Source organism: Carassius auratus, chromosome 8, assembly GCF_003368295.1.
Source record: "Carassius auratus strain Wakin chromosome 8, ASM336829v1, whole genome shotgun sequence".
Classification (NCBI taxonomy): domain Eukaryota; kingdom Metazoa; phylum Chordata; class Actinopteri; order Cypriniformes; family Cyprinidae; genus Carassius; species Carassius auratus.
In genome coordinates, this window is record NC_039250.1 from 5,529,518 (window position 1) to 5,542,427 (window position 12,910).

The window sequence follows — 12,910 nt, forward strand, 5'->3', positions numbered from 1 at the left end:
ATACAAAGAAATTGAAATGCATCTGTGTATTGCTGCCCCCTTAATGACAGAACCTAAATTGCAGAGTTCGATTTGAAGATTAATCTACTCTTTTATATGTAGCATTTAATAAAGAAAATATATATATATAATTATCAATTAAACGATCTAGAACATTTTAGTAAATTCAGCAAGATTATTAATATCTTCATATAAAAAAGGATTAGTCAAAGTGCTAAAAAAAAAAATCATACAAAATTAAATGACTTGGACGCCAATAAACACTCCGGTACACTCTCCCAGACAAACATGCGTGCACACACACACACACACTTTAATGATCCAATCTTTCTAAATGCCAAGTACTGGTAATCCTTGGCTGGAGAGAAATCAAAGAGAAGAAAAGGTTGCTGTTAAACAGTCACAAGCTCTTCAGCACCAGATGCCTTTCATTCACACTCTTTTACGCTCCATCCTTCTTTTCTTCCTCTGCGTTCATCTCTCCAGCTGCGGAGAGAAATGTGGTGGGGCCAGCAAAAATCCCTGGGACGAGTTGTCTGGTCACGGACGGCAGAGCCCTATCGGACGGCCCTATTCTCCCTGCCACTTTCCTGACAAACATTTGCTCTGAGGCTTAAGCATGGCCCCGAACTCGGGTTTGGGAATGCCAATCAGAGGAGGAGAGCAGGGCCCGGGGCCGAATAGTGGAAGGGTACGTTCCCTGGGAGCCTGGAGGCAGAGCGAGAGCCTTTGGCAAAGACAAACAACGGGACAGCACTGAGGGACTCTCTTCTCTCTCTCTTTTGCTGCTCCTATTGATATGCACATGCAGAAAAGCATCGGCTGGTCTTCAGCAAAGACAAAAGATGAGCAGAAAAAGAAAGGCTGGAGAGGAGCCCTTCCATATGTGGCTGCGAGGGGGTGAATGGTGAAAAGTGGAGAGAGGGGAGACTGTGAGAGCTCTCTGTTGCTGTTTTGTTGCGTTTTCACACAGGCCTTCAGTTTTAGGGCCACAACTGTTAAAAACAAAAACTTTTCTCACTTGTTAGTAACTTTTTCTCAACGAGATGTTTGTGAAGAAATGCGGTGAGTCCCGTTGAGCTTTTGTTTCTCGTTCACATGTTTATTTTCGGGCATTTTCGGGCACAAAAGCCAGCACTTGGACACGTTAGATAAAAATGTTCCCATCCGAAAAGAGGGAAAATCTTCCTGTGGAGCCAAAGTAACTAATGAACTCTCCAGCTAACTAAACCAACTCTGAGAGAGAGACGTGCAACCAATAAGGTGTTCTCTAACAAAAACATTTGTATTGCACGCAATTTGTTTCTCCGCAGAAAACAAATCTACTCCATCTCCCCCTCGTTCTCCATCTTAGGAAGAAAGAAGCAGAATGTCTGAGGATCAAGCCAGTCGGGGACACAGCGGCCCGTTTGATTCAGCTTTGTCCAGTCACTCGCTCCCCTACCAAGCCAACAGCTTCGCTTCCTGCTTCTCTTTTCTCTACCCTGCGGGCTCTACTCTCCAGTTGTTGTAATCCCGACAGAAACACTTAAGGTTCACAGTAGGTGCTCATCAAAACCATCTGCTGAGGGAAAGAGAGTGCTCACCCATCTCACTTTAATCTCTTCAATTAGCACCATTACAAACCTGTCAAGTAGTCTGATTACTGTAATGGTGACCAGCGCCATCAAGGCGGCAGTTTCCCCGGGAAAGAGAATCTGGGACTGCGTGGACAAAGCCGAGGTGGGGAGAATCAGTTCTTCAGTTAAAAACAAAAGAACTAAATTATCAAAATAAATATGCTCCCGAGGCTTTTATATCTTTTGCAGTCACTCCCAGTAAAGATTTCAGAAGAACAATTTAAAGATTGGGAAAAATGGATTATAAAGTTTATGTGGGAAGGTAGAAAATCCAGACACTCTCCACACATCTCCAGATACCTAAAGAGAAGGGAGGTTTGGCCCTCCCCTCCCTAAAAGACTATTATATAGCCGCCCAATTAAGACCCATAGTTTGCTGGTTTAACCCAAGCTACGAAGCTAGATGGAAACAAATTGAACTTTCCCTTTTCTCAGAAGTACCAGTTCAAGCAGTAATTGCAGATGACAACCTATTAAGGGCCCATATAAGTAAAGAACATCCTTGGATTACTATTACACTAGAAATATGGGCCACAGTAATCAAAAATGTGAATTGAAAGAAACTCTGAAAATACTGAAGTGGTGTGCATATGACACAGAGTTTACACCTAATACTTTAGATGAAGTGTTTAAGAAATGGATTAACAAAGGAGTTACAACTTATTATTCTTTTACAAAAAATAATAATATTTTCTTAACCTTTCAAGAATTTAAGAATCAGTTCGAGTTGGGTAATCATGACAGTGCATAAGAAAGGGGATTTGGGAACAAAATGAATTTGTGAAGATACTCTTGTCTGCATTTAAGGCTATTACAACTAATAAGATTGTTTCTAAATTGTTAATTTAATTTAAATGTATTATTGTTTACAAAACCACAGACCAGAATCCACTTCTTAAGTCAAAAGAAAATGGGAGAAAGGAGGAGACATGTCTATAACGGAAGAGGCTTGGTTAAAGCATTTGTAAATCCCAATGGAAAACTACAGGCTCTCACCATTGGAGGCTATTTTCCTGGAAAAATGTAATTAGATTTTTTATTTCACCAGCTCACAAATGTTATAGTGAAATAGGATCAGGATGTTGGAGACACTGTAATTCAGAAATAGCAAATCATCACCATATATTTTGGGGCGTGTCCAGTCATTCACACATTTTGGAAAGATGTACACAGGACATCAGGCTATATTAACAATCAAAATTCAATTTCAGTTTCATGTCTTATATTTGGGTAATCTTGATTTGCATAAAACCAATTATATTTACCTATGGAGAATACTTCTGGTTGCAGCTAAAAAGGCTCTTAAACGCAAAAGGCTTCATCCTACATCACCAACTATAGACGACTGGAAAGCAGTTGTAATTGAAATATATAAGATGGAAATTCTTACCTTTTCTTTAAAATTAACAAAGCAAAAAGGGATTCTGCTGTGGAAAAGATGGAAGGAATTTGTGGAAAACTGAGTAATCATATAATCATAGATTATTGATGGGAAATCAAAACTGTAACTATGCAAAGTTCCCACTAGACTGTACTGTACCCCTAATAGTTTTTTTGTTTTGTTTTTTGTTGTTTGTTTTGTTTTTTATTCTGGTGTTGATTCAACCTTTTTTTTCGTTTATTTTACTGAGAAATTTATGGGATGTGAGCTTGATGGAAATATCCAATCTTCCCTTTTATTCTGTAATGTATGACACCTACACAAAAAAAAAAAAAAAAAAAAAAAAAAAAAAGAACTAATTCAGACTTCTATAGCGTATGAAACAGATGAACTACTAAACATAATTAAACAAGATGATGAGTAAATAAGGAAATCATTTTAATTTCAATGGTACTTTTCTTTTTGGGAAGAAAGTTCTGACCCAGCAGTTTCTTAGGAAATTCCTTGTGCTTCTCACAATTTATATTTACAAAGAAATTTAATTTCAAAATGGAACCTTTTGTGCACCTAGTTTATCAGACTTCCAAAAGAGAAAAAACAAATCTTAAATATATTATCTAAATTTTACATTTTAAGTGTTTCTTAAGGTTAATTTTTTTTTTTTTACTTTTTTTATAATGAAGACTTGTCCATAGTGAAAAAAAGAAGTTGTTACATGTACTTACTTTTACAATAACAATAAATTATGCATAATTACATGCAAGTAACCCTAAGACAACCCCTAATCCTTATCTCAACCATACAGTAAGTACTTGTAGTTAATTAACATTACCCAGTACTTAAATGTATAATTACACTGTAACAAGGACACCTTAAAATAAAGTCTATCCATTGTTGCTTTCTTAAACTGATTTTGTTTCAACATTTTCCTAAATTTTAAAATGGGACAAAAAACTAAAAAGACAAAACAACGTTAAGAATAAGAGTTTAAAGAGATTTAAAGTAAGAATCGGACTTGCAAAAGTTAGACAAGTTGACAAGTAATAAAAAAAAAGAAAAGAAAGAAATGAACATCACAGATGTCTGTTTCTTCAAAACGGCACTGCACTGGCCCAACATGACTCCCCCAGCACTGAAGGAGGGGTTCAAGTGGTGCTGTCAGTCCACAGGGAGCTTGTTACACTTGACGTGGTGTGTGCTACCTGCTGTGAATAATTAATGGAGCCATTTCCAGAAAGCTGTGTGTAGGTTACTGGGGCAGGCTGAGGAGAATGTGAGGGACTCAGGGAGGGGTCAGTGTGTGTACAGAATGGAGCGTTTGGGTTTTGTGTCCCACACAAACCAACCTTAAATACAACACAGTGTAGTTAAAAGGAAAGTGATGAAAAGAACAGGTCTGATGGGAGAGGGAAAGGAGCTGATGAGCCACAGGGGGGTTTAAGCTGCTCAATACCGAGTTCTGGTTATTGCAGAAAATTTTATGAACAGAAAGACACACAACAGACAACAGTCTTCTAGAATATTAAACTCACCTGCTAAATAGAAATTAGGTTTAATATCTGAATGTTGTACTACATATGCAATATACATTTGAATATCTAAATAAAATTTGTTTTGAATACATTACAATGCAGGAAATGTGCCTCGAAATACAAAACAATGTGAATCTCAAGAATCCCAGGAAACTGTATATGATGGGCCCATTTGAAATGTATTGCTCACGTGACAAAATGTACACCTGGCTTCACCAAAAAAACCACACAGTTGTGACATTTTGAGGCAGCCCTGAAGTTAGCAGTTCCATGGGCATTGTGGAAATTTTGACTGGGAGCTAATTAGCTTTGTCTCAACAAAGGCCTTAATCATTTCCAGCACAATGAGAACTATTATTTTAGCATGTAATAATTAAATTGACACCCCACCACAGAAATCAGAGCAGTTTGAGAGAACACGGCCAGAAACACAGTGGAGAGACAGACAGACAGCAGGTGTAGACAGACAGACAGACAGACAGAGGGGCTAGGTGACAGACAGGTGTGCGGTTGTCTCACCTCCTGGATGGTTTTGCTGGCGGGGAAGTTGAGGCTGTAATCTCTCTGTGCTTCACGGTGGCTAATGATGAGCAGGTAGTTCTGATTCGACAACCCTTGCTGGGCACTGCTAAACGGCGGGAAGGGGAAAAAAAGAGAAAGAGGGGCGTTAGAGTTCAGCGCTGGACGAGTCAGGGCTCGTCTATGTCTCCCCAGGGTCTCTGAGCTCTGACAAGCCTGTGCTACCCCACTGCTCTGTTTGGGTAGCGGGAGGCCAGGGCAGAGCCAAAGGGCTACAGCATGGGCGCACACCAGCACCAAGGCCATCTGGAGATATCGATTGGGGCTAAGAGGTGTAAACGTCACACAAAAGGACAAGAGGGCTTGTGCCGCTCGTCCGCACCGCCGTCACACTGACCTCAGAGCGGGTTTGGGATTCATGGGAGCCGTGGTGCGGAGCTGTAGGAGAGAAGGCCTCATCTGATGACAAACGATGGGGGTTAAGTAGCGCTTTGAGCAAATGCTCCGTCTGTGTGTGTGAATATGAATCAACAGCTTAGAGGCGAGCCTGCCGGCTAATCAGGGTTCGAATGAAAGCAGTCAGGAAGAGGAGAGTCTGGGAATTAATATGTAACGCACACATTAATTATGCAACCAGCGCCTTAATCTGAGGAGCTTTGGACAAGCTTATGTTAACAGAGGACCAAATTTACTGTAATGGCAGCTTATTTACATTGACTAAAACTGTGAAATCAATATGTAAATGTAATGTTTGTTGTAGCTAGCGATGGAGATTGAAACGGTGGCCTAGTAGAGGAGAATGCATATGAGATGCTGTGGAGAGTGGAAAAACAGAGTCACAAATACAAGTTTTGGGGAGGGGGGGTTAATTGGGGTATCAAGACTCTCACCAAATAAGAACGATTTGGAGACATTCTGCATACTGATACAATATATTTGCATTGACTAAAGCGCATAACTTAAACTAAGGTATGGGTAAAAAATATTGATTTAAAGATTAATAACAATCTAATATTGATCCTTAAAATCCCTCGAAATCAAAACATTGTTTGATATAGTGCTAACCAGTGTTTATTATCTGCTATATACTACTAGCTATATAAAAGCAGCTTATCTAAGTAAATTAGCTTATTTAGTTTAACTGTACTATTTCTAACTAAAGCGATACTGAATCGAGCGAGAATCAGAATTGTGAACTTGCAGATCACAAATGAATTGGATAGTTATAAAGGTATCCCTCTTCAAAAGTAGAATTGTACATTTTTAAAGTGTTTAAATTACAATTATAATAAATGTGAAAACAAAAGATTCTTATAACACAATACATTTCATATGCATTTTTAAATATTAATATTAAAAATATATATATTTTACACACAAATTTATTTTTTATATAAACAAACACACATAAACACTTTTTTCAATACACTGAAAACTGTATTTATTATGAAATATTACAGTTTAAAAGTTTCCTATTTTAATATATTTAAAAAAATGTTTATTATTATTATTATTATTATTATTATCATTATTATTATTATTATTATTATGTTTAATATTTTTGTGAAAACTGTGATAAATTTAAATTTTACATTCCTTAAATATAGTTAAAAGTTCTAAAACATTTCTTGGAAACACAAATATGAACATTATAAATGTCTTTAATATCATTTTCATTTAATTTAATGTGCCATCACTGAATAAACGAATACAAATAATTTGCTTTCAAAACAAGAAAAACATCTTACTGACCCCAAACTTTTGAACAATGTGTTTGTGTATGTATATATACATTTCAAAAAGCGAAACGCATTGTTCTATAAAAATAATATACATTTACACAGAACTCTAGGTTTGTCCCACTTAAGAGGGTGTTATAAAACTGTGGGTTAAAAAGTCAGCAGCAAAGTAGAACTTTTCTCTCCAAGGAGTTAAAACTAAGTGAAATTTCCTCTCACAACAGATCTCCAGCATAAGGTTCATCTGTATGAGCTTAACCAGGTTCAGCCCTCTGTGGTCCCAACAGCACCTGGAGCTGACCCCCCCCCCCCAAACTCGCCCTAAAAGCTTCTCCATACCATCAGAGGCATTGGAAATAGAATGTCACTGGCTGCTATAGACAAGAAATAAACCACTGTGTAAATGAAGAGCAAATTGGTTTTATTCAGAGATAAGTCTGCCGTCTCAGAAACCTGCAAGACTGAGACTTTATTAAAGTCCTACCGTCTCGTTCCTCTCATTCCGCAGTACCAACCTCTTGCTCTAATTTCTTAGACGCACACACTTATGGTGACCTGTACCAAGACCCAAAAAACTAAAACATACCCTTTCTTTCTTTTCAAATTTTATTTTTGCATCCGCCACTTACTCAAAATGTTTTTTTTTTTCTCTGCACTGCCTGTTTAGCTTTGACAAGTCGAAGTACTAATTGCTGTAGTTTAAACAGTTTTTCCTTTCTGCCAAAACCAGCAGATTCCTCGGGCCCCCAAGTCTCACAGGAGATCAGATGCAGAAAATGAGATAAATACCAAATGCGCACTGACTCATTTGCTCATTTGTATTTGAAATAGCAGAAGTTCAAATTAAAATAACCTTAAACATACACATCTCCTGGAAGCAACAGAAATAGATGATTTGTTTTAAATTATTCATAAAGTTCCATTATTTATGCTGGAGATTAAAGGTTTGGATACCTCCACGAGAGAGAGAGCGAGTGAGATGAGCTTGGCTCGTCACTGGATTTCTGTAACTACCTTGGATGGAGTGTCTGTCTTGAAAGCTCCAAAGCCTGTGGCGTATTTGCATTCAAAGCAGAGAGAAGAAAATGAGGCAGGCGGCGCAGTGTGAAGACGACTTTGATTAATATGTTTGGATATGGTGTGCTGAGGTATGCTTTGCAGTAATTGCCTACAGTGGCTTTTATTTGTTGAGTACTGTCCCATTGTTCACAGCCTGCATCCAGAGACCTCACACACTTTAATTTAAAAACAAGCTGATAGAGAACTTTTTAATGCTTTTAAAGGAGCTTCTTGTGCTCATCAAGGCTGCATTTGATTAAAAATACTGTAAAAAAGAAAATTATAATAAAAAGTGTGTGTGTATATATATATATATATATATATATATATATATATATATATATATACACATATATATTTCTGAAGGATCATGTGACACTGAAGACTGCAGTAATGGTTGATTTTATATGTATGTATGTATGTATGTATGTATATATATATATATATATATATATATATATATATATACACACATACATACATACATACATACATACATATATATATATATATATATATACATACATACATACATACATATATATAAAATCAACCATTACTGCAGTCTTCAGTGTCACATGATCCTTCAGAAATCATTCTAATATGCAGAGTTGCTGCTAAAGAAACATTTGTCATTTTTATCTATGTTAACACTTGTGCTACTTTTCTGTGGAAAAAGTGATTTTTTTTTTATATAAACGAAGATAATTTAAACGAAATCATTTGTAATATCATTTTTGATCAAATAAAAGCATCTTTGCTGAACAAAAGTATTAATTTCTCTTTTTTTCCAAGAAAAAAATTAATAAATAAATAAATGAAAAATATATATATATTAAGGACCCCAAACTCTGCAAGGCATGTGTTTGTTAGTTTTTTTTATTATTATTATTAGAACCAGAGCATCAGTTTTGTAAATGGCAACTGGGTTATTCATGTTTTGCAGTAACATTTAAATTTAGCAAAACGTAAAATGTATAATAAATAATAATTTAGGAAATTATTTCTGTAACAGGATATACAAGACTGCCATATTTAAGTTCATACTGTTATCGAACAACCCAAGGGCACCCTCTCTGATAAAAGCAACATTTAAATGAACATGTAAATATGTCTTTCAGTAACATAATAATCACAACAAAAATACTTTAATCAAGTTGGATTATTTAAACAATGGAAAATTAGCATTTGAGAGCTTAAAACTTTGTTTTACTTTATTGTGTATTGTTATTTTTATAATTACCAGTACTTGTGAATAAAACACCTAGCAAATAAATTTAAAAAAATCATTGAATAATTAATAATAAATGATTCCCATAAATCAATACTTTTTCATTTTTCTTTCTCCCAGGCAATCCTTACCAACCTCTTGCTGTATTCAAGCTGTAAAAAAATCATACCAATTAAGTGCCTTTTAATACTAGAGTGAAATTACATTTATTTCATATTTGCCATTTTGTTTGCTACTTTGTAATTTGGTAATTACAAAATGCGAGCTAATTTAATTTGTGTGTAAAAAAATGAATTAAACATTTTATTCAATAAATTACGACATGCTTGACGTTGACAGGAAAAAAGTACTGCATAACAGAAGTGACCCAGTTATCATTTCACACAGTTTCTTTCTATTAATTTGCTAAATCACACAGAAACACTGATGTTCTGCTCAAGCCAGGTTTAAAATAAGTGTAAGTAAAGATGCCTAAGCAGAAAACGGCATCTGACCTGCCCCTGAGAGTTCAACCAAAGAACAGCAGTACAGCAGGAGCGAAGTCTGCTGAGGAACACTTCACTCTCTCTCCATCTCTCTGTGACAGTTATTTATAAAGGCAGTTAACAGCTAGTCTGCTCACCCTCCTGGAAGCCCTCTTCTCACTGCAACAGGAGAGGACAATCACGGGCAACAACAGGGTCACACCTCACTAACACCGGCCCTCTCTTTTTCTCCCCTATTCCTAATCCTCTAAAATAGTTTATGTGAAATAATTAGAGCCTGCCAGTGATGATGAGCTCTAGTAGGTGCTGGATATTAGATATTGTGCCATTTAGAGACAGAGGTGAAAAGGTATCTGTGGCACGTCACCTGCCCGATAGAGAAAAACGAAATGAGTGAGAGCAGCTGTCAGGATCACAGTAATATATTTGATCTCGACGGATCTGTTAAACCCATGAACAGCAATGTGGTCCACAATAGCATGTGGTACGTCACCGTAATGTCTGTTTTTGTTGCAATCCCCAAAATGAAAGCTAAAAGAAAAAACACACATGCACGTACAAAATGCCTCTGGACCACATGAAATGCAGGCATCTGAAAAGGTGCCAAATAACCTGAGAGAAAAAAAGAAGTGCTGATGTGCTTTGGAGGGTACTGTTATCACAATGTTAGTTTACAGCCCATTTAGTACTTTTCTCTGAATGTTTTCGCACTCTAGAGTACAGTGTCCACACAAGCTGACAGAGATGCCAGTTTATACCCAGTCGTTCGACGACAACGCCGCCACCACCTCCCGCCGGGGCTTACAGCAGTGCTAATCAACACATAATTACACACACAAACACATGCACATCAATATAACACACACACGCAACCCTTTCTAATTGAAGTAACTTTCATTTATTACTTTGAACCACACTGCTCTGACCACAATGTCAACGCCTTGCTTATTTAAATAAAGAAATAGGGCGATAATCAACTATATTTTTATTTTTTTATGTATATCGAGTCACAGCATCTCTAAACTCACATACGTGTTACTAAATTCCTAAACTGTCAAAAGCTATGGGTCAGTCAGATTTTCTTTCAAGTAAGTCTCTTAATTGATCACAAATACAGTAAAACAGTAATATTATTATTGCTATTTAAAATAACTATTTTAATATATTTCAAAATGTAGTTTATTCCTGCAAAAGCTGAAAAAAATAAAAGAATGTGTCAGCTGCCTTTACTCCAGTTTTGAGAGTCACACGATCCTTCAGAAATCTTTCACCAATATACTGATTTGGTGCTCAAGAAACATTTCTTATTATCCATGTTGAAAAAAATTGTTCTGCTTAATATATTTTGTGGAAACCAATGTTTTTGATGAACAAAGTTAAAAAGATTATTAACATATACAGATCATTTATTTGAAAAGTAAATCTTTTGAAACATTATAATTGCCTTGACTGTCACTTTCTATATATTTAATCCATCCTTGATGCACAAAAAAAAAAAACTTTTTTTAAATCTTACTTATCTCAAACCTTTTAAAAGGTTTCAAATTATAAATTAGATAAATAAAACCACAAATAAAAGAAAAAAGCTCTTCATTTGAATAAAATGCCTTACAATCAAAATATTTCTATCGAAAATGTGGTCCTGCAACGCCACCTAGTGGTGAGTGTTGGAATTATCTAAAACGCAAGGGATCAAGTTTTGTCTGGTTAACAATGTCCAGTCATCCCCTGCTGGTTAGATGTGTTAACTACAACATTTTGTTGCCAAAAAACATCTTTCTCTACTGACTGCAATTCACAGGTTTCTGTGTATAATGACACATTATATTAAACACATTATGAAATTATAGACTTCCTTGTCTAAATCTTGCGAATTTGATGCCATCAACCTCATTTAAACAGGATTTTGAAGTACTGACAACACAAATGTATGGTGCCCATATTTTTTAAAGTTTCGCACAAATATATGTTCAGCTTTTAGATGATGGGATGAACCTAGATTCTGAGGTTCCTAAAAAAACTAACTTCAGTCTTTCAATATGAGATATATTTATATAAAGAGATGGGCCACTCATATATAAATGGCAACTGCAGGAATGGATGTCCAACCTTTTAGTTAGAAGAGCTCATGTCAAGCCTGTTTGATCATTTTTGTATACTCCAGGAAGTGCACGTATATTACTTGTTTTTAGCATTGTTTTAGCTTTTAGCAACACAGTTTGAGTTAAATAGTCAAATAAATCCAATGTATTAGTATGCCAAATGTCAATGGAGAAAATGGATGCTCAGGCATTACAAAAACATACCTGCTCTGGCTGGTGCTGGCTGAAGGGGCAATATCAGGGGTGAGCACATATAAACTGTTGTTTTTGGGCAGATGTAAACTCCGCAGAACAGTCTGAGAGAAAGTGAGAAAAAAAAAAAAAAGAGCTCATAAATACTTAAAAAATTGCCATTTTCTAAGTACAACATATAAGCAAAACTACAAAGAGTAATTTAATAAAGAAAAAAAATTATAATAATTTTACCGATAAAAATAATAACAATAAAACAGATATTTTTAGATTCAACCCCAACCCTCAAAATGGCTTGTTTAAATTATTTTAGACCTATGTATAAGATTTACATTTAAAAATTTAATTAATGCAACATTATGTATTTAAATAAAAATCAATACAGCAATGATCTGAATATCAGCAGCATGTGTTCTATAGTGTCATTCTTACACTGTCAGATACATCTCCACTCTTCCAGCCTTTTAACTGCATTTTAGAGACAGGCACCTGTAGCTCAGTCTCTAAAATAGTTTTAATATCTCCTGCAGAGAGAAAGAAATAAGAATAGGTTACATTTTTATGACAGTTTAGTATGTTACCACTAGAGGACAGCATTTATCTAGCCTAGTTTTGTCATGGTTTTGTCACGTTTTAGTAAAGCACTTATCTTTAGCCAGTTCAAGAGCCAAGCTGCTAAATTTCTTTTTTTTGTTTGACATAAAAAAAAAAAAAGTCCCTTCTCAAACCTGCAAGTATATGTGTACTATTAAATGTATATTTGTAACGCAGACTAGCATTCACCAGAACATCAGTTCTTAGTGTTTGGAATTTTTCCTCATTTCTCCATGGTGGCACCACACACAGAAAATCATCCATTATTTAAAAAAAACATTTAAAGTACCTAAAAAAAAAAGAACACACTGTGTGTTTAACACACCAATAAGTCTACAATGAGACCATCACCAAAAAAGCACAGCAGCGATTTTCTTCCTTTTTCATTGAATTTGTATGGCTTGCCGAGTGCCACACACCCTGCAGCTCACAGATCTTCCTGTTGACTTTGCTTGTA

General features: G+C 35.8%; 1 protein-coding gene across 4 annotated transcripts in view; it reads right to left on the reverse strand.

Annotated features, from left to right (window-relative positions):
* Window positions 1-12,910, reverse strand: part of LOC113107066 (FAS-associated factor 1-like) — a 66,376-nt gene that overhangs the window by 40,996 nt on the left and 12,470 nt on the right. For 2 of the 4 annotated variants that reach the window (XM_026269233.1, XM_026269231.1), the window contains exons 5-7: window positions 12,292-12,383; window positions 11,872-11,963; window positions 5,052-5,160 (exon numbers count right to left, since the gene is read on the reverse strand). In XM_026269233.1, coding sequence (XP_026125018.1) covers window positions 5,052-5,160; window positions 11,872-11,963; window positions 12,292-12,383 — 293 coding nt within the window. The remainder of the gene's footprint in view (window positions 1-5,051; window positions 5,161-11,871; window positions 11,964-12,291; window positions 12,384-12,910) is intronic. The other 2 variants (XM_026269232.1, XM_026269234.1) reach the window with 1 other exon arrangement.